Consider the following 25,968-nt stretch of genomic DNA (forward strand, 5'->3'; position numbering starts at 1 on the left):
ATAAAATAAACCTAAACCTGACCAAAAAAGGGCTCATTGTCATCTAGTGTTACACTAGGAAATCCAGGCTTAGATCTAAAAAAAAAAAAAAAAAAAAAAGATTCTCTTATAGTGTCAGACTAGGAAATGGAAACATCATTAAAGCAATTATACAACTTATAATATACCTATGAATCTGACAGCATTCAGACCACTATCAAATGTAGAGCTACATGTGAACATCAACTGACTCTTAAGTAGACTTCAAAAGGTCATGCAAGGGTCTACTAGGTTAGTTCCCTGTGCCACATATCCCTCATGGGGCTGGCCACAAACTACTTGAAAGCTCTTTGACGGTGGGATGGAAGACCAATGAATTGATTTTCTTATCAAATTTCATACAAACTTCCCACAAGAAATGTCTTAATAAATGGTAACAATAAATGAATATTACATAAATACATAGTACATGAATATAATGAAAATAACCAAAAATAAGGGCTATGCAGAAATATACCCAAAAAAGGTTCATAATATGACATTCAACAAAGTGGAATAGAAAGGGAAAGCTTCAGGAGTTCTGGGTTTTTTAATTTTTAAGTTTATTTATTTATTGGGGGATGCAGAGAGAAAAGGGGAGAGAATATCAAGCAGGCCCCATGCTGTCAGCACAGGGCCTTATACAAGGCTTGATCTCACAAACTGTAAGATCATGACCTTAGCTGAAACAAACAGACACTTAACCAAATGAGCCACCCAGGATATTCCCAGGGGAACAAAAGTCCCCACGTCTCACTAATGGGCAACAAGGCCCTTCTGAACAAGTGCCAGACCCATCTTCTGATTCTTCTACTACTCTGCTTCAGCTACACTGACTTCCCTGCTGTGTCTTGAAAATATCATACCTAATAACTAATAGCTACCCTAATGTCTTTACTCTAGCGGTTCCTGATCCCTAGAATAGTTTCCCGAACCTCTGCAAGGCTAACTCACTTACCATTTTTATAATTCTATGATAGTAGTATTATTATCATCCCAAGTATACCAGGAATTTGACAAAAGTCAAGTAGACAAGAAGTTCCACGTTGACAGGGACTTACTTATCTTGTTCTCTGCTGTATCCCTAAGTGCCCCAGTCAGTGCAGGGATAAATGTGCAGTCTACAGACAGATATTTGTTGAATGAAATAAATCTGTATTTTCTAATATTTCTATAATGAATATGCATTTCTTATAAAACAAAGTATGCATATTATGATTGCAACTATGTAAAAAAAAACACATATCAGGCAATTTGCAAACTATGTGTTATCAAGGTGGTGGAATTAAGAGGGGTGTCAAATTCTTTTAGACTTAAAAATTATTATATATTCTTCAGTTATTAAAAACAAATCTTCCCATGGTGTTTTGTTATAGAGAACATTCTTTCATTCGAAACCTTTTAATGGAGAAAACAGGTTATATGCATGAGGGATTCATGACTAGAAACATGGGTGTGTGCATACTAAGTTGGTACACTATTGGAAATATCACATATATCATTTCATTGAAATTACCCTTGCTTTAATCTCCTTAAGAATAAAAACATAATAGAATGACAGCAAGAAGGGAAGAAATATTGCCCAAATCAAGAAAAATCAAACTGCCAATCAAAAATAGCACCAAACTAAAAAATATAAACACATAATTTCTAGATCCATAGAACAAATTTAATGCATGTAGCATAGTCCAAAGTATTTGATAATTCTGTGCTATCTTTATTTTTTACACATATTCACAATTTAAACAAACTCAAGTATATTTCTTTGCAAAATACCCTAATATTTTCCTGTATTTTGGTATTTTAGACAGATAAACAGAGACTGATACAACTAAATGTACACTAGAATTTAACCATGCTAAACAATGAAAAAGAAAAGAAATACCCAACATCATAAAAATTGTTCATGGAAAAAAGAGAGAAAGTAATATTCATATGAAGTAAATGTAGGTATCTTTGGATAGTAAGACTTTTTTTCTAGCTTGTAGTTTTCCAATTTTCTATTATTTTTGTAATAAAAATAAACTTCAAAAAGTATCTGCAAAATATACTCAAAATCATTATTGCAATTCAAGTGTTAAATGGTAGCATGTTATCTTAGACAAGGCAGTTTTTAGCCACAAAACAGAGTGAACTAAATAATACAAATATAAACTTAAATCCCTCTATTTAAACTAAGTCTGACAAGAAAAGGAAAGTATTCTTTGAAATAAAATAAGACTCAAGTTCTTACCCAGCTAAACCCAGGTAAATGAATAATAGCTTTTAACCACTGACAGGAAAAAGAAAAAAGAAACCACAAAGTAATTTTCTAAAAGCAACATTACTAAGTTATTATATGATATACACTCACACCCAAAAGAGATATTATCAGAAGCACTCAATCTTAAAAAAAAAAAGTATTCATAACATGTGTTGAGGTAAATCAATGTACCGATCTCAATTTATACTCAAAGAAATGCATTTTATAATGCATTTATAAATAGATCTAGGGGTGCCTGGGTGGCTCAATCGGTTAAGTGTTTGACTTTGGCTCAGGTCATGATCTCACAGTCTGTGAGTTTGAGCCCCTCTGTGTTAACAGCTCAGAGCCTGGAGATGCTTCAGATTCCGTGTCTCCCTCTCTCTCTGCCCCTCCCCGGCTTGTGCTCTCTCTCTCTCAAAAATAAACATACATTTAAAAATCTTAAATAAAATACATCTAGATTTTAAAAAATGTATATTTTTTAAATATTGTGGCTTAATATGAAATATGAAGTATTGTGGCTTAATATGAAATATCAAGTAGAGATGGAGTATCCTATTGCTCCTCAAACTACTGTGGGTCAGCACCAGTCTGAGATTTCCAATCCAGCACAGAGAATATAACACACTTTAACAAAATACGGTTTAAAATAGTTAAACAAAGAGGCTATTACACTGAAGAGATCTCATGGTACCCTACCTAAACAAATCAAATTCTAAAGCAGTCAATGTGCTTCAATCTAAGAAAACAAAACCCAAGAAAAACTACTCATCAACAGTCAACTAGATTTTCTCAAATCTAGGAAAATGAACCTCAAGAAAAACTATCATCACGGCCAATTAACTAAATTTTCCCAAACAAAGCAAACATTTAAGTTAAAACCAATTAAATAATTTTTTTGTTTTGTTTCCCTGTCTTTTCTATTAAAACCTCTGCCCTAGGCCCCACAGGCAGAGCACATGTAATCATTTCAGATTTGGTGCTCCCCACTAGAATTGGTGTTTGCTCAAATAAACTATTAAGATTTATCTTTTTACAATACCATTAAAAAACACTAGAAATGAAATAAAACAAACATACAAAATAAGGGTCCAAATGTATTTTTTAAATATTTATTTATTTTTGCATAAGCAGGGGAGGGACAGAGAGAGAGAGAGAGAGAGAGAGAGAGAGAGAGAGAATCCCAAGCAGGCTCTGCAATAGCGCCGTCAGCGCAGAACCCAGCACGGCACTCAATCTCACCAACCCTGAGGTCATGACCTGAGCTGAAATCAGGATGGACCTAAGCCAACCAGGTACCTCACAAGTCCAAATGTTTTAAATTATTATTGAGTTTGGCATACAATTAGTAACTTGACAACTACTACACAGGTTTTGAACACTATTTCTATACTAACCTGTGTTAGAGAACCAGTACTAAGCACTTTGAGTACTCCCAGGCTAGAGCTTGGTCCACTGACACCTTCCTCCAGCCTTTCTCCAAAGCCCTAAATGGACACTGAAGGAAGCCATAAGGTTCAGCAAATACTGCAAACCCAACACTTGAAATATGTCATCATATTGGCACAGAGCCCAACACGGGGCTAGAACCCATGAACCATGAGATGAACCAGAGCTGAAGTCGAATGCCTAACCAACTGAGCCACCCAGGCACCCCAAAGGTTTACTCACGTCTAACCTTCCAACAGTTTCCCATCACTAAAAATGACATGTCTTTCTAGCACTCCGCATAAGAAATTGCTTTATTTACTCATTTGAACAAGAAAGGATAACATTGGATTTGAGAATAATTTGAACAAAGGAAAACATGAGTGAATGAACTGAACATCTGTTGACTTTTTATCTACTATATTTCTCCAAATATGAATGTTACAGTGCCATAAAGTCATTTTACCCAAGTAGGCCCAGTATTTCATAAAATTATATTTAGTTTTCCTTTGGATGCTAGATTTCATCTCTGTTAGAAATGTTCACACAGATTTGTTTCTAATAAACAGACATTTGCATCTGGTAAAATTTTTGTTCTCTTCATTAAGAAAAATCCTGTGAAACTTAACTGTAAATCTACCAACTTTAAACAAGTAATCTTGGGTGGCTGTGTCTCATTTTACTAATTTTTCACTTTTTTGCTCTTTACCTTACATTAGTTAATCAAGATACAAAACCCTGAGATTACTTATCTAGGTAGCTAGACACCCAATAGTCAAAAATGGCTAAAAATATTAAATATGTCAGAGAAGACTTGACATTTCACAGCAGGAAAAAAGCCTCTGGAAAACCTAATCACAGTGCAACAGTAGAATTGTACCTTGTTACATCTAGAATCAGACCTGGTTTCAAGTCTAAGTCCTACCTCTGCCTCACTGTGGAACCATGGACAAGTTACCTAATTTTTCCAGGCCTCAGTTTTTCTATACAGGCCCTTCACAGGGATGTTGTAAAGGAAAAAACGAGAAAGTATACAAAGTGAATTGAAAATGTGAAGCCATACACTAAATGTACCTAGTTAGAAATACAACTATGGTTTATACCCAGCTCTTAGGAAATCGCCCACAAGCAGCATCAAATTCCACAGACTGCTTACTACCACACTGAGCAATGGCTTTCCAATTTTAGTTTCCACCTTCTGAAAGGCATAAACATTTCATTTTTAGAAGTACTGTAGAAGGAAGAAGGAATCGGGAAGAGGAAAAACTAAAGTGAAAAAGAATTACTGAGGCAAAATGGTTGCCTGTTACAAGTCAGGGGTTACTTGAGTTTCAAAGAGCAATACCAACCAAAGCAAATGAAAATATTTATGTTCAACATCCCCATATATATCAGGGCTAAAGTAGGAACCATCAAAATAGTAAGTCTGAAGAACCTGTTATGCCAAAATAAAAACCAAAAAGATCAAATAAATCCACAGGCTACAAATGTTACAAATATGCATGAAAAAGAGTACCCATATATATAGATGAGTGCTCCCCCAACCCCCAAACTCCAACAAAAACAGTAAGGTTGAAGAGGCAATGAGTAGCTTTGTCATTACTCTCACTTTAGATGGAGATACACTTGAACATCTCACTCCCTTTGAGCAAACAGAGAATACAGGGTTACATATGTCAGAATGATTAGATGGGAGAACAGACAGAGAAGCTCAAAAACATGACTAACAATGCAGAATATATCTATATAACTGAAACGACTGAATATTGGAAATTGTGCTTAGTGGAAATCTAGACACATAACTCCTAGTAATGTTATTAATGACTCTACTATACAGCTGCCAAAAGTACATTTAACCATTTCTATTATAAAATATAGTATGTCTAGGTAGAGTTATACATTCAGAACACATGAGGAGAATCATCTTACTGTCCTTTCTTTGTGTATCTAAAAACTTTAAAACTTACTAGATTCCACTGTCATCTGAAGCAAACTATCAATGACATTGGAGAGGAGTCCTTTACTGGATATTCTTAGATGATTTAGTATTACTGGAACAGCTTGATACTCCAAAAACAAGATTTTTCCTTCATCTGTCTTCAAGTCTAAACACAGAGAATCAAACGCCTGAGCCAGGTAGTCAGCTGAAAAAAAAATACATAAAATCAACTGCTGTTATCAGTCAGGAGTGTAGTTGGTAATCAAAAAAATTAAATAAAATAAAATAAAAAGAAAATACCATCACTTAAATTCAAAAGGGAAAAAATAGATTTGAGGAGGGGAAGATGGCGGCGTAGGAGGACACTGGGTTCACCGCGTACTGCTGATCACTTAGATTGCACCTACACCTGACTAAATAACCCAGAAAACTGCCAAAAGACTAGCAGAATGGATTCTCTGGAGCCAAGAGCAGACGAAGAGGGTAGAAGGGCAGAGAGGCAGTGAGCTCTACACGGACTGGCAGTAGGGAGCCGGGGCGGAGGGGCAGCCCTCCAGCCAAGCAGAGGCCCTGAGTCTGGCTTGCAAAAGCAGAGGGGCCGGAGGGAGTATGTTCGGACAGCAAGCGGAACTTAACATCTGCTCAGAGAGCTGGAGGGCTGGAGGACAACAGGAGGGAGAGTTGTTGAGCCCTGGACAACAGAGCTCAGCTTGGCTGGAAACAGAGGTGCTCGCCAGTGCCATCTCCCTCGCCCATCCCCCAGCCAAAATCCCAAAGGGAACCAGTTCCTGCCAGGGAACTTCCTTGCACCTCGCAAACACCCAACCTTGTGCTTCTGCGGATCCATCCATCGGGTCTGACTCCCTCCCGGTGCCGCAGGGCCCCTGCCGAAGCAGATCACCGAAGGATAAGCGAGCTGAGCCTGCCACTCCCACCCCGTGCACCTTGCCGATCCACCCCAGCTAATACACCAGATCCCCAGCACCACAAGCCTGGCAGTGTGCAAGTAGCCCAGAAGGGCCACGCCACCCCACAGTGAACCCCGCTCCTAGGAGAGGGGAAGAGAAGGCACACACCAGTCTGACTGTGGCCACAGCAGTGGGCTGGGGGCAGACATCAGGTCTCACTGCGGCCACGCCCACCAACGCAAGTTATTCAAGACAGCACAGGGGAAGTGCCCTGCAGTTCGCCACCATTCCAGGGACTATCCAAAACGACAAAACGGAAGAATTCCCCTCAAAAGAATCACCAGAAAATAACAACAGCTAACGAACTGATCAAAAAGGATTTAAACAATATAACAGAAAGTGAATTTAGAATAATAGTCATGAAATTAATCGCTGAGCTTGAAAACAGTATAGAGGACAGCAGAAAATCTCTTGCTACAGAGATCAAGGGACTAAGGGACAGTCAGGAGGAGCTAAAAAATGCTATTAATGAGCTGCAAAATAAAATGGAGATGACCACGGATCAGACTGAAGATGCAGAGGAGAAAATAGGTGAACTAGAAGATAAAATTATGGCAAAACAGGAAGCTGAGAAAAAGAGAGAGAAAAAAATCCAGGAGTATGAGGAGAGAATTAGAGAACTAAGTGATGCCCTAAAGAGATATAATCTATGCATAATTGGTATTCCAGAGGAGGAAGAGAGAGGGAAAGGTGCTGAAGGTGTACTTGAAGAAATCATAGCTGAGAACTTCCCTGATATGGGGAGGGAAAAAGGCATTGAAATCCAAGAGGCACAGAGAACTCCCTTCAGACGTAACTTGAATCGATCTTCTGCACGACATATCATAGTGAAACTGGCAAAACAAGAGGATAAAGAGAAAATTCTGAAAGCAGCTAGGGATAAACGTCCCTCACATATAAAGGGAGACCTATAAGACTCGTGACCGATCTCTCTACTGAAACTAGGCAGGCCAGAAAGGAATGGGAGGAAATCTTTAATGTGATGAACAGAAAAATATGCAGCCGAGAATCCCTTATCCACAAGTCTGTCATTCAGAATGGAAGGAGAGATAAAGGTCTTCCCAAACAAAAACTGAAGGAATTCGTCACCACTGAACCAGCCCTACAAGAGATCCTAAGGGGGATCCTGTGAGACAAAGTACCAGAGACATTGCTACAAGCATGAAACATACAGACATCACAATGACTCTAAACCCATATCTTTCTATAATAACACTGAACGTAAATGGACTAAATGTGCCAACCAAAAGACATAGGGTATCAGAATGGATAGAAAAACAAGACCCATCTATTTGCTGTCTACAAGAGACTCATTTTAGACCAGAGGACACCTTCAGATTGAAAGTGAGGGGAGGGAGAACTATCATACTACTGTAAGTCAAAAGAAAGCTGGAGTAGCCATACTTATATCAGACAAACTAGACTTTAAATTAAAGGCTGTAACAAGAGATGAAGAAGGGCATTATACAATAATTACAGGGTCTATCCATGAAGAAGAACTAACAATTATAAATGTCTATGCGCCAAATACGGGAGCCCCCAAATATATAAAACAATTACTCACAAACATAAGCAACCTTATTGATAAGATGCGGTAATTGCAGGGGACTTTAACACTCCACTTACAACAATGGATAGATCATCTAGACACACGGTCAATAAAGAAACAAGGGCCATGAATGAGACATTGGATCAGATGGACTTGACAGATATATTTAGAACTCTGCATCCCAAAACAACAGAATATACTTTCTTCTCGAGTGCACATGATACATTCTCTAAGATAGATCACATACAGGGTCACAAAACAGTATACAAGAATTGAGATCATACCATGCATACTTTCAGACCACAATGCGATGAAGCTTGAAATCAACCACAGGAAAAAGTCTGGAAAACCTCCAAAAGCATGGAGGTTAAAGAACACCCTACTAAACAATGAGTGGGTCAACCAGGCAATTAGAGAAGAAATTAAAAAATATATGGAAACAAACGAAAACGAAAATACAACAATCCAAACGCTTTGGGATGCAGCAAAGGCAGTCCTGAAAGGAAAATACATTGCAATCCAGGCCTATCTCAAGAAACAAGAAAAATCCCAAATACAAAATCTAACAGCACACCTAAAGGAAATAGAAGCAGAACAGCAAAGACAGCCTAAACCCAGCAGAAGAAGAGAAATAATAAAGATCAGAGCAGAAATAAACAATATAGAATCTAAAAAAACTGTAGAGCAGATCAATGAAACCAAGAGTTGGTTTTTTTGAAAAAATAAACAAAATTGATAAACCTCTAGCCAGGCTTCTCAAAAAGAAAAGGGAGATGGCCCAAATAGATAAAATCATGAAAGAAAATGAAATTATTACAACCAATCCCTCAGAGATACAAGCAATTATCAAGGAATACTCTGAAAAATTATATGCCAACAAACTAGACAACCTGGAAGAAATGGACAAATTCCTAAACACCCACACACTTCCAAAACTCAATCAGGAGGAAAGAGAAAGCTTGAACAGACCCATAACCGGCCAAGAAATTGAATCGGTTATCAAAAATCTCCCAACAAATAAGAGTCCAGGACCAGATGGCTTCCCAGGGGAGTTCTACCAGACGTTTAAAGCAGAGATAATACCTATCCTTCTCAAGCTATTCTAGAAAATAGAAAGGGAAGAAAAACTTCCAGACTCATTCTATGAAGCCAGTATTACTTTGATTCCTAAACCAGACAGAGACCCAGTAAAAAAAAAGAGAACACAGGCCAATATCCCTGATGAATATGGATGCAAAAATTCTCAATAAGATACTAGCAAATCGAATTCAACAGCATATAAAAAGAATTATTCACCATGATCAAGTGGGATTCATTCCTGGGATGCAGGGCTGGTTCAACAGTCACAAATCAATCAACGTGATACATCACATTAATAAAAGAAAAGATAAGAACCATATGATCCTGTCAATCGATGCAGAAAAGGCCTTTGACAAAATTCAGCACCCTTTCTTAATAAAAACCCTTGAGAAAGTCGGGATAGAAGGAACATACTCAAAGATCATAAAAGCCATTTATGAATAGCCCACAGCTAACATCATCCTCAATGGGGAAAAACTCAGAGCTTTTTCCCTGAGATCAGGAACACAACAGGGATGTCCACTCTCACTGCTGTTGTTTAACATAGTGTTGGAAGTCCTAGCATACGCAATCACACAACAAAAGGAAATCAAAGGCATCAAAATTGGCAAAGGTGAAGTCAAGCTTTCACTTTTTGCAGATGACATGATATTATACATGGAAAATCCGACAGACTCCACCAAAAGTCTGCTAGAACTGATACAGGAATTCAGCAAAGTTGCAGGATACAAAATCAATGTACAGAAATCAGTTGCATTCTTATAAACTAACAATGAAGCAACAGAAAGACAAATAAAGAAACTGATCCCATTCACAATTGCACCAAGAAGCATAAAATACCTAGGGATAAATCTAACCAAAGATGTAAAAGATCTGTATGCTGAAAACTATAGAAAGCTTATGAAGGAAATTGAAGAAGATATAAAGAAATGGAAAAACATTCCGTGCTCATGGATTGGAAGAATAAATATTGTCAAAATGTCAATACTACCCAGAGCTATCTACACATTCAATGCAATCCCAATCAAAATTGCACCAGCATTCTTCTCGAAACTAGAATAAGCAATCCTAAAATTCATATGGAACCACAAATGACCCCGAATAGCCAAAGTAATTTTGAAGAAGACCAAAGCAGGAGGCATCACAATCCCAGACTTTAGCCTCTACTACAAAGCTGTCATCATCAAGACAGCATGGTATTGGCACAAAAACAGACACATAGACCAATGGAATAGAATACAAACCCCAGAACTAGACCCACAAATGTATGGCCAACTAATCTTTGACAAAGCAGGAAAGAATATCCAATGGAAATAAGACAGTCTCTTTAACACATGGTGCTGGGAGACCTGGACAGCAACATGCAGAAGATTGAAACTAGACCACTTTCTCACAGCATTCACAAAAGTAAACTCAAAATGGATAAAGGACCTGAATGTGAGACAGGAAACCATCAAAACCCTAGAGGAGAAAGCAGGAAAAACCTCTCTGACCTCAGCCGTAGCAATCTCTTATTTGACACATCTCCAAAGGCAAGGGAATTAAAAGCAAAAATGAACTACTGGGACCTCATGAAGATAAAAAGCTTCTGCACAGCAAAGGAAACAACCAACAAAACTAAAAGGCAACCAACGGAATGGGAAAAGATATTTGCAAATGACATATCAGACAAAGGGCTAGTATCCAAAATCTATAAAGAGCTCACCCAACTCCACACCCGAAAAACAAATAATCCAGTGAAGAAATGGGCAGAAAACATGAATAGACACTTCTCTAAAGAAGACATCTGGATGGCCAACAGGCACATGAAAAGATGCTCAACGTTGCTCCTCATCAGGGAAATACAAATCAAAACCACACTCAGGTATCACCTCATGCCAGTCAGAGTGGCCAAAATGAACAAATCAGGAGACTATAGATGCTGGAGAGGATGTGGAGAAACGGGAACCCTCTTGAACTGTTGGTAAGAATGCAAACTGGTGCAGCCCCTCTGGAAAACAGTGTGGACGTTCCTCAAAAAATTAAAAATAGACCTACCCTATGACCCAGCAGTAGCACTGCTAGGAATTTACCCAAGGGATACAGGAGTGCTGATGCATAGGGGCACTTGTACCCCAATGTTTATAGCAGCACTCTCAACAATAGCCAAATTATGGAAAGAGCCTAAATGTCCATCAACTGATGAATGGATAAAGAAATTGTGGTTTATATACACAATGGAGTACTATGTGGCAATGAGGAAGAATGAAATATGGCCCTTTGTAGCAACATGGATGGAACTGGAGAGTGTTATGCTAAGTGAAATAAGCCATACAGAGAAAGACAGATACCATATGGTTTCACTCTTATGTGGATCCTGAGAAACTTAACAGAAACCCATGGGGGAGGGGAAGGAATAAAAAAAGAGGTTAGAGTGGGAGAGAGCCAAAGCATAAGAGACTATTAAAAACTGAGAACAAACTGAGGGTTGATGGGGGGTGGGAGGGAGGGGAGGGTAGGTGATAGGTATTGAGGAGGGCACCTTTTGGGATGAGCACTGGGTGTTGTATAGAAACCAATTTGACAATAAATTACAAAAAAAAAAAATAAAGAAAATGGATATTTGAAAAAAAAAAAAGGGTAACAATAATTAAATGACCAGAGATTGCTGCTATATTTAGAATCTGTTGGGGCGCCTGGGTGGCGCAGTCGGTTAAGCGTCCGACTTCAGTCAGGTCACGATCTCGTGGTCTGTGAGTTCGAGCCCCGCGTCGGGCTCTGGGCTGATGGCTCAGAGCCTGGAGCCTGTTTCTGATTCTGTGTCTTCCTCTCTCTCTGCCCCTCCCCCGTTCATGCTCTGTCTCTCTCTGTCCCAAAAACAAATAAACGTTGAAAAAAAAAATTTTTTTTAGAATCTGTTAGGATTCATATGCTTCAAAGGAAGAAGAAAGAGGAATTACACTATGATAGGGTAAATTTCCTTCATATTTTAACACCGAATTAATAATAATATCTATTTCTTTTTATTATAACAGCTGATGTTTAATATTAAACACCACAAGTAATGTTTATTTTCAATATCTGATAACTACCATATGCTTCCAAATCTTAAAACAGAGCCCTATGTAGGGCTCAAACTCACAACCTGTGAGATCATGACCTGATCCGAAGTCGGACATTCAACCGACTGAGCCACCCAAGTGCCCCTAGAGATTGTGGTTTTTATCACTATGTATTTACTTACTTCAAAATGTAACTTTATGCAAACTTTTAAAGGACTATTTTTGTCCTTAATAAAGATTAAACAGCCACTGAAAGACTTCAGAAGACTGAATATGCTTTGGTGTTTTACTTTTTTGTGATATACCTGCCATTAACACAGTAAAGTTTTCTCAAGGCCAATATTATGATGACACCCACTAGATCAGACTCCCTGGAACTCTCCTAAAGATGTTCTACAGATGACTGGGAAGCTTGCAAAGCCAGAACTGAGACTAAATTAACCAGAATCAATGCAAATGAGACAGTAAGATACTTATATTGTTATACTTCAATACACCAAACAACCCAATCAGTACTCTTACAACAATTTTACATTGCACTTTTAAATGTATAAGAATATTTCAGTTTCCTAAACTCAATATACTATTGAAAGAAAAAAAAAACTGTTCGTGCTGTTCAAATACTAGTGAGTTTTCTCCTGAGATTTGTTTAAAGAAGGCTCAAGAGTACTTTGAAAATATGAACAGAAAATATGACAGAATCTATCCATTAAAATTTACTGTCTTCGGGGCACCTGGGTAGCTCAGTTGGTTGAACATCCGACTTTGGCTCAGATCATGACCTGGTGGTTTTGAGTGCAAGCCCCACATAGAGCTCACTGCTGTCAGCTCAGAGCTCGCTTTAGATCCTCTGTCCCCCTCGCTCTGTCCCTCCCCCACTTATTCTCTCTTTTTTTCCTCTCTCTCAGAGATAAACATTTAAAAAAATTTACTGTCTTCTGGCTGATGTGTTACATTTCATATTTGCTGCATCAGTTTACATACACTAAAGATGTAATTTAAGATCCTAATTATTAAGAATAAGAAGCTGAGGATAACCTGTGTGAAATACCTATGAAAGAATTGAAATACATACACATTAAAATACATAAGAAAGAATTTTGAGAAATTAAAATCTGTGCCTCTAGATCAATTTATAGTACACTCTATTCTTCCTTTCAGTAGAATTTAATTCAAGGAACACTGCCATTATTGTACTTAATTTTTGTAATTTAACAAAATAAAACACTGCAAATTAATGTGTATTTAGGTTAAGCAAAGCTGCTAGATTCTGTTCATATTTGTCTTATTTAGAAACCTACCATTATTTAGCAAAAACTCAGGCAGAAGAGTACAGATGAATCCTGAACTCAATTCTTCACAAAAACAGAAGTTTTTATCATAGTGCCACCTACTGTATTTGACACAGACTTCACTTCTAATTAATACATCATCTGAGATTAAATAGGCTAAATGCTACATGATGCAGCAAATTTGTAAATTTAAAAAATTGTCCTTTATTGAATTTGGGGAGAGGAATAGTATTTGGTTATATTTAAAAAAAATTTTTTTAATGTTTATTTATTTTTGAAGGAGAGAAAGACAGAGCGTGAGCAGGGGCATGGCTCAAACTCTCAAGCCGAGAGAGCATAACCCAAGCCAAAGTTGGACACTTAACTGAAGAGTCACCCAGGCGCTCCTATTTGGTTATATTTTTTAAGTTGCCTTAAGTGAAAATTAAATTCTTATTTTAATTTCCCTAATAGTGAAGATTGTCTAAAATCAAGAAAAAATTAACTTTAAGAGTATTTAAAGAAATTTGAGTTATCAATTGTACCAAAGCTGGTTGTTGTTTTAAGTAAGCAACTAAGTATTTGGTGGTTTATTATGAACCAACAGAAATCTAATGCAGTCTAACAGACCTCAATTCTGATCTCAAATAAAACCAACTCTTAGATGTTAAACAAAAATGTTTATGATGATGATAGCAGCTAGCACTTACTATATGCCAGACTCTTTACTAAACCTTCATATTAATTCTCATTTGTTCTTCAAAAAATTGTGGTGAAACACAGAAAAGGGACATGCCCAATATCACATAGCTGGTGATGGGACTGAGACCCAAATGTTAGTTATCTGACTGCAAAACTGAAGTTCTTATCTACTACACTGTTCCTGTTATCTGAGAATGGCAATAATGCCTTACATTTCTTTGGGCCTAAAGTATAAATAACTACATAGTTTATAAATGTATAAATCTGCATAAGTATAATAAATATGCATAATATATAAATCTGCCAAGTGTTGAGAAGGGCAGTACAGCAGAACTAGCTCTGATGCACACAACTAAAGAGAAGAGAGAGTATATTTAATTAGTAAGACCAGAAATTTGTCCCTAAAATAGTTCTATCAGGTAAGATTCTTTTTTTATATAGAGAAGAGAGAAAGAGAAACAGAGAGAGACAGAGTGAGAGCGGGGGAGGGGGAGAGAGAGGGAGACCCAGAATCTAAAGCAGGCTTCAGGCTCTGAGCTGTCAGCACAGAGCCCAATGCAGGGCTTGAAACCATGAAGATCCTGACCTGAGCCAAAGCTGGATGCTTAACTATCAGGTAAGATTCTTACTACTGCTTTCAGTTCTTATGTCTTTATACTGATGAAATTAATGTGTACCACAAGTTTTATTAATTAAAATGTTTTACATTGATTCCCACATCTGCATACTTAAATCTGTTAATGACACACAACATTCTACTGTCCTCATGATGATATTGTTAAAGGCCTGATTACTTAGGGTCAAGAAAAGATCTGGGTCCCTTACAAGTGCCTGACCCTCCATTTGCTCTTCTGTAAAAATGACAATACTCTCTATTTCCTAAGGTTACTGCTAGGAAAAAAAATTGAAAAAAATGAATGATTACAAAAATGCCAACAACAGTACAAGAACTCCTGTCCTTCACTACTTTAATTGTGGATTTGTCAATTATTTATCCTTTATCATTATTACAAACAGCACATTAACCCCTTTGAACTTTTTCCCTTTTGAATTATTTCCTTGCAGTAAATCTTATTAAAGGTTATGATACATTTTGGTGACTCCTATAAGCAGAATGCACTTCAGAAATGGTTAAGTTACAATACAATCAAAATTGTACCTGTTTCGACTCTTAACTATAGAGAACAAACTGATGGTTACCAAACAGGAGGTGGGTGGGGGGATAGGTGAAATAGGTGATGAGGATTAAGGAGTGCACTTGTCTTTTGAGCACTGGGTGATGTATGGAAGTGTTGAATCACTGTATTGTACACCTGAAACTAATAGAACACTGTATTTTAACTAACTGGAATTAAAATGAAAAGTTAGGGGCGCCTGGGTGGCTCAGTTGGTTAAGCATCCAACTTCAGCTCAGGTCATGGTCTTCCGGTTGGTGGGTTTGAGTCCTGCATCAGGCTCTGTGCTGACAGCTCAGACCCTATAGCCTGCTTCAGATTCTGTCTCCCTCTCTATCTGTCCCTCCCCAGCTTGTGCTCTCTCCCAAAAATTAACTTAACGGGCACTTGGGTGGCTCAGTTGGTTAAGCATCCGACTCCAGCTCAGGTCATGATCTTGTGGTTCATGAGTTTAAGCCCCACATCGGGCTCTGTACTGACAGCTCAGAGACTGTAGCCTGCTTCAGATTCTGTGTCTCCCTCTCTCTCTGCCCCTCCCCTGCTCATGCTCTGTGTTTCTCTCTCTCTCTCTCTCTCAAAAGTGAATGAAGATTAAAAAATAATAAACTTTAAAAAATTATATAAAAAAAATAAAAACTTAAAAAACCCATATTTCTCAAGACAGTTTTGATTTTATATTTAAATTGTAATATTTATATAAATATTACATATTAATCTTACAAGTGAACTACTGTATTGTAATTTGAAGTGCTGCATATTGAAATACTGTATTATTAAAGTCAAATATACATGCATTTTACCAGTATACTTTTAGCTGGCAATGACTAAAATTGTACCTATTTCTTCTCAGCAATACATTATATTCAATCATTTTATTTTTCTGAGTGTAATGGAGAGGTTATATCTTACAGTTATATTTTATTTCAGAGAATCAGTGTAGCACAGTAAGAATGCAGACTTACCCTCTTTATGTCTCAATTTTCTCATTTATAAAATTGAGATGTTAATACTGACATCTCATAACCTTGTTATAAGGTTTAAATGAGTTACTATATGTAAAGTGCTTAGCCTCTAACATAATAAGTGCTATGTAAGTATTATTATTTCTTTGATTGTCTCAGGAGCACTTGATCTTAGGAAGTCACACAAAGGATCAAGAGGGTGGGCTCTAGAAATGGAGAGAGGTGAGCTGAACCAGACTGTCAAATACTGGCTGTGTGGTCGTGACACAATTATCTAACCTCTATAAACTAGTAACAACTAATATGGGAACAATAATATTCAGAGACAATCTCATTATAGGGTTAATCACACCCAGTATTATTATCTTTTTGAACAACATATTTGCACTATCCAGTCAATGGAAACCAAGTATCTTACAGATCTATATATATTTGGGTACCAAGTATTTATTATTATGTATATTAACCAACACATTTATCTATTTTTGTCTTTACTTTTTATACTAAATTTACCAATCTTGTAAGGGATACTTTTCTTTTATAAATAGCAAATAATCTTCTTACCAGAGTTAAGACAAGTATTCTAAGTTTTTCCTATGTGTAAATTTTTAGTTCTCCCAAAGTTTGCTGTAGCACACCATAAGACAGGTATATCTTTTATTTTGCTCTATACTTAATAATCATTTCTCCTAATTTTATTTAATACATGTCATCTCTTTCCTTTTCTGGTTCTTCTACCTGGCTTGCTTTGCTGATCCACCAGCTGCCTTTCAACCCTCAGCCTACTGAACTTGTAGAGCACCAGACAATGAAGACAAAAACCACAAGATCAAAAAGAAATAGTTCATCAGCTCTAGAATAGGATACCGATATGAATTTCACCTTTCAGCCACTCACTTTTCTTAACATTAATTTTCTCTCCTTGAAAGTGTTCTTCAGGATAATGTTAACCTTCATAAGGCATTACACTGGTGCTTTATAAACTGTAGGACAGTGTTTCCCAAGTTGTTCTCAGAAAATTAGTGCTATATATCACTCTTCCGAAAGGATTTGGAGATTAAATAAGTTTGGGAAATATTGCATATAGTATATTTGAGTTTTAGTGATTCATAAAGCCCACTGGTAATGAAATTAAAGTATTGGCATTATTAAACTTTAGTTATCCTCAAATTTCTCAAAGGTTTTTAACTACAGACCACAACTCTCTGTTTTTTGAGTCACATCTATTATTTAACCCACAGAGCTGCTTTTCCATGACACAGACTGCTATGATGTTCTAGGAAAACATGCAGATGTCTTTTAAAGTAATAATCGAAGTATCTGGGGCCCTCTCTAGGTTCTCACTCTACTTCCTATGGAAGTTCGCACAGTTCTTAAGTCTCTCAAAGCTTCCACTGGAAAAATAATTTTTAATTTCAAAAAATGAATTCTGAACTATACACCTAGAAAAATGGTATAAAAGATGCATATGTTAGGGCACCTGGGTGGCTCAGCGTCTGACTTTGGCTCAAGTCATGATCTCATGGTTATGGGTTCAAGCCCCACACTGGGCTCTCTGCTGTCAGCGCTGAGACTGCTTCAGATCCTGTCTCCTCCTCTGCCCCTCCCTAGCTCATGTACTCACTCTCTCTTTCTCTCTCTCTCAAAGATAAACATAAAAAAAAAGACGCACATGTTGTATTTCCACACAGACCTAGCAGCTCTTAATATTTTGTCATAAACACTTCTATTAAAAAAGAAATAAATTGTTATAGAAAAAAGTGAATTGAACAAAAACTAACCCCAGATGTGTTTGTCACAAATGGAAAATTAGGGATAGTTTTACAACTTTAGGAAAACATATTTGTTGCTTTATGTGCTTTGTCAGTTAATCAAAATTAGGAGAGAATCATGGGTGGTAAGTTTTATACACCATAAGGCAATATATAACTTTTTTTAAAAAGTTTGTTTATTTTTGAGAGAGACAGAGACAGAATGCAAGTGGGTTAGGGGCAGAGAGAGAGGGAGATACAGAATCTGAAGCAGGCTCCAGGCTCTGAGCTGTCAGCACAGAGCCCGATGCAGGGCTCGAACTCACAAGCTGTGAGATCATGACCTGACCTGAAGTTGGATGCTCAACCGACTGAGCTATTGATTAGATTTTTAATAACATACCCAACTTATTTTCAGTTAATCATACTCATTCTGCCTGTTTTGTAATGACTTAACTGATTTTTGAATTTTGATTCCAGCTCTCAAATCTTGTCTGATGCCAAATTAGACCTAACAGATTATTTTCAATCATCAATTTATATACAAATACTTCTGGAATCTCATATGGGATTCTTAAAAACAGCTTTAAGATACATTTCTAAGTGAATTCTGAGTGATTTCTCAGGTATTTCTTTAAAAAATTTTTTTAAACCATTTCAGAATCAGAAAAAACACCTAAACAAATAATTTTTCAAATTAAACAAACAGCATAAATTGTGTATTCACACATTTAGATGAAAGATAATAAACTTATACAGTTCTTAGTTTCTTAAAATAAATTAATGGGGAGTTTTGTCTAATTTTTCAACTTTCATTTTATATACTAAAGATTATACTTAAAAATATACACACTTTTCAGAAGTTATTAGCTTAGAAATTGGACAAAACTCATAACAAAAACAAACAAGACAGTTATGAGGTGACGAGGATGGACAAGAGATACCATAATGTGAATTCTGGCTAGAAATTTTATTACCAAGTAACACACAGAGCTTAAAATTCACCACATATTGTGCCAGTATGAATGAATTGTAAACACACTGTTAACTAAAAATGGTTAACCATGTAGAAAAACATGGTATAATCTCTGTATGTTTTTCAAAGAAGATAAACCAAAAGTAATGTTTTAAGAGGTTGATATAACACCATTTCAGAACAGCTGTGACCCCAACAAATGTTTTCCTGTTGAAATAACTCACTGGTCTCCTTGTATGTCATGCTTTTCCACAGTTTCAAGCACTGGCTCATACTGTTCCCTTAGGAAAGCTCTTTCTCTTTATTTTCTGCCTATGAAATCCTACACACCCCTGACAGTCCAGTTCAAATGCTAACTGCTTATACTATATCGTCTCCTGATCCCCTCAATCATACCACCAAAAGTAATTTATCATCTCTCTTTTAAACAGGAGCACATTATTTAAACATATGTGGAAATTATATGATGAAGCAGAATTAAATATTTATAATCTACTTACCCACCAGACTCTAGTGACTTTGAAAGCACTTATGATTCCATTTTCTTAAAAAAGTGACTTGCACAAGGAAGTCACCAAATTCACTAATTGTGTCATTTCATTCCTATTGCCCTATTTTGAGGTTTTAAGTTAAAATTACTCCTTTTTATAATCTATCATGATTGTTTTAACTAAAATTTATTTTTTCAAAAATATAGTTGACATATAATGTTACATTAGTTTCAGCTGTACAAAATAGTTATTTGACATTTAAATACACTACAAAATGCTCACAATGATATTTAGATACCATCTGTCACCAAAGTTATTAAAATATTATGGACTGTATTCCCTATGCTGTACTTTACATTCTCATGACTTATTTTTTTAACTAGAAGTCTGTACCTCTTAGTCCCCTTCACCTGTTTCCTCCATCCCTCTCTGGCAACCACCAATTTGTTCTCTCTAAGTCCGTTTCTGTTTCGTTTATTCATTTATTTAGTTTTTTAGATTCCATGTAGAAGTGAAAACATGTAGTATTTGTCTTTCTCTGACTTGTTTCACTTAGCATAATACCCCCTAGGTCTATCCATGTCACCAAAAATATAAAGATTTCATTGTTTTTTTTATGGCTGAGTGATATTCCTGTGTGTGTGTGTGTGTGTGTGTGTGTGTGTGTGTGTGGTGTGTGTGCATGCACGGGCACCACATCCTCCTATCAATTCATGTATCAATGAACACTAAGGTTGCTTCCTTATCTTGGTTATTGCAAATAATGCTCCAGTTAGTAGACAGGAGTCCACATATATTTTCAAACTACTGTCTTTTTTTTTTTTTCAGGTAAATGCCCCAAAGTGGAATTGCTGGGTCATATGGTAGTTCTAGTTTTAATTTTTTGAGGAACCTCCACACTGTTTTACATAGTGACTGCATCAATCTGCATTCCCACCAACAGCATACCAGGGTTGCCTTTTTTCCACATCCTCACCAACACTTACTATGTCTTGTCTTTTTTTTTAAGTAGGTTTCATGTCCAATGTGGAGCCCAATGTGGGGCTTGAACTCACAACCCTGAGATCAAGACCTGAGCTAAGATACAGTGGGATACTTAACTGACTGAGCCACCCAGGTACCTCACTTGTCTTTTTGATAACAGACATTCTGACTGGTGTGAGATGATATCATCTCACTATGGTTTTGATTTGCATTTCCCTGATGCTGAACATCTTTTCATGTGTCTGTTGACCATGTATGTGTCTTCTTTGGAAAAATGTCTGTTCCTGTTCTCAGCCTGCTTTTTAATTGGATTTTTTTTTTTTTTTTGGTGTTGAGTTATACTAAGTCCCATATATATTTTGGATATTAATCCCTTATCAGATAGATCATTTGCAAGTATCTTCTCCAGTTCAGAAGGCTGTCTTTTCATTCTGTGAATGGTTTCCTTCACTATGCAAAAGGTTTTTAGTTTTGATATAGTCTCAATTGTTTGTTTTTGCTTTTGTTACCCTTGCCTGAGGAGGCATATTCAAAAACATATTGGTCAGACTATTATCCAGGAGTTTATTCTTTTAGTTTTATGATTTCAGGTCTTACATTTAAGTCTTTAATCCATTCTGAATTTATTTGTTTTATATATATAGTAAACTGGTCCAATTTTCCAAGCACCATTCATTGAAGAGACTGTCATTTCCACCATTATATATTCTTGCCTCCTCTGTCACAGATTGACTATGTAAATATGGGTTTATTTCTGGGCTCTCTATTCTGTTCCATTGATCTGTGTGTCTATTTTTGTGCCAATACCAGTCTGTTTTGATAACAGCAGTTTTGTAATCAAGTTTGAAATCTTTTCAGAGTACAGGTCTTTCACCTCTTTGGTTAAGTTTATTCCTAAATATTTTATTGGTTTTGGTGCAACTGCAAATGGGACTGTTTTCTTAATTTCACTTTGTGCTTGTTCATTATTGTGTTCTTGATCTCTGATTCATTTTTATGTCTGTGTTAAGATGTCTTACGCTTTTTTTTAATTTCTACATTTTTTTTTTGTTTTTACCTCCTTTTTTTTCTCAAGTCCAGTGAGTATCTTTATGATCATTACTTTAAATTTTCTATCAGGCATATTACTTACATCCATTTCACTTAGGCCTCTTGCTGTGGTTTAGTCCCGTTCTTTCATTTGAGACATATTTCTCTATCTCCTCATTTTGTCTCTTTGTCTGTTTCTTTGTGTTAGGAAAGGCAGCTACTTCTCTTGCTCTTGACGATAGAAGTCTTATAAAGAAGAGGTGATATAGTGTCTTGTGTCCCCTGTTCCCCAGGGCCTGGCACTCAGGGAGTGTGTCCTATGTGTGTTGCATGTGCTCTGCTGTTGAGTGTTAGTTTTTTTTGTTTGTTTGTTTGTTTGTTTTTTTACTTCAGTCCAGTTGTCTGTAGAGACTCTTTGCCTACTGTGTGCAGTGTTTGGTCCCCAGCGGGGGTGGGGAGCATTTTAACGTGTGCAGTGGTTTGCGTGAGAAAGGAGACCTGCCCCTGCCACCAGTGGAACTGAGGTCCTTCAGACATGTAGGTTAGGAGATGTCTTGGCAGGGTTTGTACTGGTATTCTGGGGGGGAGGGACTGCAGCAAACTAAGGCAAGTGTGACTCGGAAGAGTGGGTCCACCAAAGTGGGAGGCCACAGGCTTGGTGTAACGAGTTAGGTAAAAAGTGTCAGCACTGCACTGGTTTTGGCAGATGGCTGTTTTGTTTTGTTTTGTTTATGCAGGAGGGAAATGTGCCTGCCAGCTTCTTTGCTCCTGGAGAGGTCTCCCCATGATCCCCGTCTCTCCAAGCCATGCTTGAAGATGAGCAAATCACTCTCCCTCCCATCTGCCCCTGGAGTTTTTCAAATTGATGGTTCTATGCTGTTATTTACACCAGCTGTCTGTCCTGCTGTCACGTTAATGGTAGACTCTACTTCCTAATGCCCTCAAGGCTCCCCCAGAGCTGAGATGCTGATTTTTAAAATTCCAGGTGTTAAAGGGCACCTGGGTGACTCAGTCAGTTAAGCAGCTGACTCTTGATTTCAGCTCAGGTCATTATCTCAAGGTTCGTGAGTTCAAGCCCCTCAGTGGGCTCTGTGCTGACAGTGCGGAGCCTGCTTGGGATTCTCATTCTCTCTCTCTCTCTCTCTCTCTCTCTCTCTCTCTCTGCCCCTCCCCAGCTTGTTCTCTCTCTCAAAAAATTAAATTAAACTAAATTAAACTAAATGAAAATGAAAATTATAGGTGGTAAGTCTCACTGGTTGTAAGAAGTCACGAAGTTTGGCCCCTCTTGCTTTCAAAGGCAAATGTAATGGGGATTCATCCTTCCCATTCGTGGGCTCCTCAGTGTGAAAGTCTGTTTTCAACCTTCTCTGTACCACTGGCTCCCTCCCCACCATAGACAGCCATGGTCTGCTTTGCTCCCAGACCATGTCTTTGCCCTTCCTACCTTTTTTAATGTGGCCTCTTTTCTACCTTTAGTTGTGGAGTTTGTTCTGCCAGTCTTCAAATCATTTTTTGGGTTATGTACACTGATGTGTTCTCCAGTTGTATCTAGGGGATGAGGCGAGCTTAGGGTCCCCCTACTCTTCCATCTTCCCAGTCGACCCTCTAATTTTTTACATTTTAATTATTACGTTTCTTGGTGTGGATTCCTTTGGGTTCCTCTTGTTTGAGGTTCTCTGTGCTTCCTGGAAATGGATGTCTATTTCCCGCCCCAGGTTAGGAAAGTTTTCAGCTATTATTTTTTTCAAGTAAGTTCTTTATCCCTTTCTCTCTCTTCTCCTTTAGGACCCCTATAATGAAGTTATTAGTATGCTTAATGTTGTCCTAGAGGTCACTTAACCTATCTCACTTTTCTATGGTCTTTTCTCTCTTTGCTGTTCAGCCTGATTTCCACTACTCTGTCTCCCAGATTGAAGAGCCACCCAGACACCCTGTTCTTCTGCATCCTCTAATCTGCTGTTGACTCCTCTAGTGTGTTTGTTCTCCCAAGTTCAGGAGTCCTCTTTATGACCATTATTTTAAACTCTATCAGGTAGATTATCTATTTTGTTTAGATCTTTTTCTGAGGTTTTGTCTTGTTCTTTCATTTTGAACATATTCCTCTGTCTCCTCATTTTGTCTGTGTTTCTATGCATTAGGTAGATTAGTATATCTCCTGATCTTGAAAGTAATGGCTTTACATAGAAAACATCCTGGAGGGTCCAGAATCACAGTGTACTCTGATCACCAGAACTCAACCCTCAAGCAGTGTATCCTTGTGGGCTATGTGCACCTACCTGTTGTGACTGGGCTGCAAATGCTGTGCCAACTGGTGGGTTGAGGTGACCACTGAACCAGCTGCCCACCAATGCCCAGCCATGACTACTATGGACGTACTGGTGGGAGGGTCTGGCCCTGGCACAGCTGGATGAGGGGACCAGCTGTCGATTGCTGCAGGTGTGCTGGTTGGTGGGGCCAACCACTAGTGTGAAGAAGGGCAGGAGGCGCTTTAAAAATGTGCCTGCTCGGGCAAGTGCTTTGGGATGGGCATGTTCACAGGGGAACACTGGTAGAGAGCAAGCAGTGCCATTAAGGTAGATAGGGAGTGTCAAAAGGCATGCCAGCATCATGCCTTGCTAGACTGAGGAGGGCAATAAAAATGGCACCTGCCAGCACTTTGTTCCTAGAGAAAGTTCCTATAGATCCCTATCCCTCCAAGCACATGCCCTATAATTAGTCAATAAATCTCCTTCATTTATGGCCCAGGTGCTTTTCAAACTGTTTCCCCGTGCTTTGTCTACATGAGACTGTGCATGGGCACTTTAAGAGCAGAGTCTCCATTTCCTATAGCCCTTCAGCACTCCTAGAGTTATGACCCACTGTTTTTCAAAGCCAGACATTATTGGGCTCATCTTCCCAGTGCAGATCCTTAGGGTGGGGTGCCCAATGTAGGGCTCGAACCCCTCACTCCTAGAGAGGTCTCTGCACCTGTGATGTCCTTCCTGATTCTTGACCACCACAGCATGTATTTGGTTCTTAAACAGACCATGTCTCTGTCCCTCCTACCCTTCTTGATGTGACTTTTTCCTTGTGTCTTTAGCTGTGGAATAGCTGTTCTCCCTAGTCTTCAGGCCATTTGCAGAAAGAATTGCTCTATTTGTAGTTGCAGCTTTGCCGTGTCCCCAAGATGAGGTAAGCTCAGGATCTTTCTAGTCTGCCTTCTTCCTGGACTCTATCAAGGTTGCTTTAAAATCTTCTCAGGCAAGCCATGACCCATGTTGCTGTTTTACTTGTTTTAAATGATCACATTCATTTCAAGTGTTTTTTCACCTTTCCTACCACTTTCTCAACTTAAACTATAGTTGAATTCTCATTGGTATTATTACACTACATCACTTGGAGTATCTTATAGTTTTTAAAATATTTATAAGGAAGAATAAAAGTCCCTTATTTATGTCATTTAACTTCACCTATAATCTTTATTACCCTGTTCATTCATCCATTATTTACCATATCTTTATGCCCTATTATATTTCACAAAGGGTTAAGTTTACAGACACCGTACTAGACATATCCATATTTTACACTTTTTGTTTTGTTTATATTAATAAGTCTTTTTAAAAAATATATTATTGCTATTTGTTAGTGATATTCATAGTAGTCATACTATAGCCATAGATAGTCATAGATGGTAATGATAGTTATTGAAAGTCAATAGACTTTGTGAATTTTCTTTGATTTTCTGAAACAAATTCTATCAGGCTGCTATAGCAAATACCACAGACTGTGTAGCTTATATATAACAGATATTTTATTGCTTACAGTTCTGGAGGTGGAGAAATACAAGACAAAGTTGCCAGTATGATCACTTTCTGGTGAAGACCCTCTCCCTGGTTCACAGCCTACAACTTCTTTCTCACTGTGTCCTCAACATGATGTAAGGGGCTAAAGAGAGAGATCTCCATGGAGTATCTTTTATAAGGGCACTAATTCCATTCACAAGGGCTCTACCCTCATGATCTAATAAGCACCTCTTAAAGACCCCAACTATTAACAGCATCAACTCTGGGGGTTAGTATTTCACCACATGAATTTCTAGGGGACACAAATATTCAGATCATAGCACATTATATTCAATATATTTCTTAGCTAGTCTTATTGGATGGCCTTGATTTACAGAGAGTATCCACAAATTTAATAGTTTTTTATTAATAGTTTAAGACTATTAATAGTTTTCTGTATTCCTTTCCAATATTCATTTCTTTCCTTTTTTTTTAATGGATCGTTGAAGACTGTCAGCATGTCCAATATTGAATTCCACAGATGGTGACAGAGAGTACCCATTCTCTCTTGTTTTATCTCTATTGCATTAGTTTTATC

General features: G+C 37.6%; 1 protein-coding gene across 4 annotated transcripts in view; it reads right to left on the reverse strand.

Annotated features, from left to right (window-relative positions):
- The window catches only part of CCDC138 (coiled-coil domain containing 138), a 139,048-nt gene that overhangs the window by 38,262 nt on the left and 74,818 nt on the right, over positions 1-25,968 (reverse strand). For all 4 annotated transcript variants that reach the window (XM_043553176.1, XM_043604768.1, XM_043553175.1 and 1 more), the window contains one exon: positions 5,659-5,835. In XM_043553176.1, coding sequence (XP_043409111.1) covers positions 5,659-5,835 — 177 coding nt within the window. The remainder of the gene's footprint in view (positions 1-5,658; positions 5,836-25,968) is intronic.

The sequence above is a fragment of the Prionailurus bengalensis genome, chromosome A3, assembly GCF_016509475.1.
Source record: "Prionailurus bengalensis isolate Pbe53 chromosome A3, Fcat_Pben_1.1_paternal_pri, whole genome shotgun sequence".
Taxonomy (NCBI): domain Eukaryota; kingdom Metazoa; phylum Chordata; class Mammalia; order Carnivora; family Felidae; genus Prionailurus; species Prionailurus bengalensis.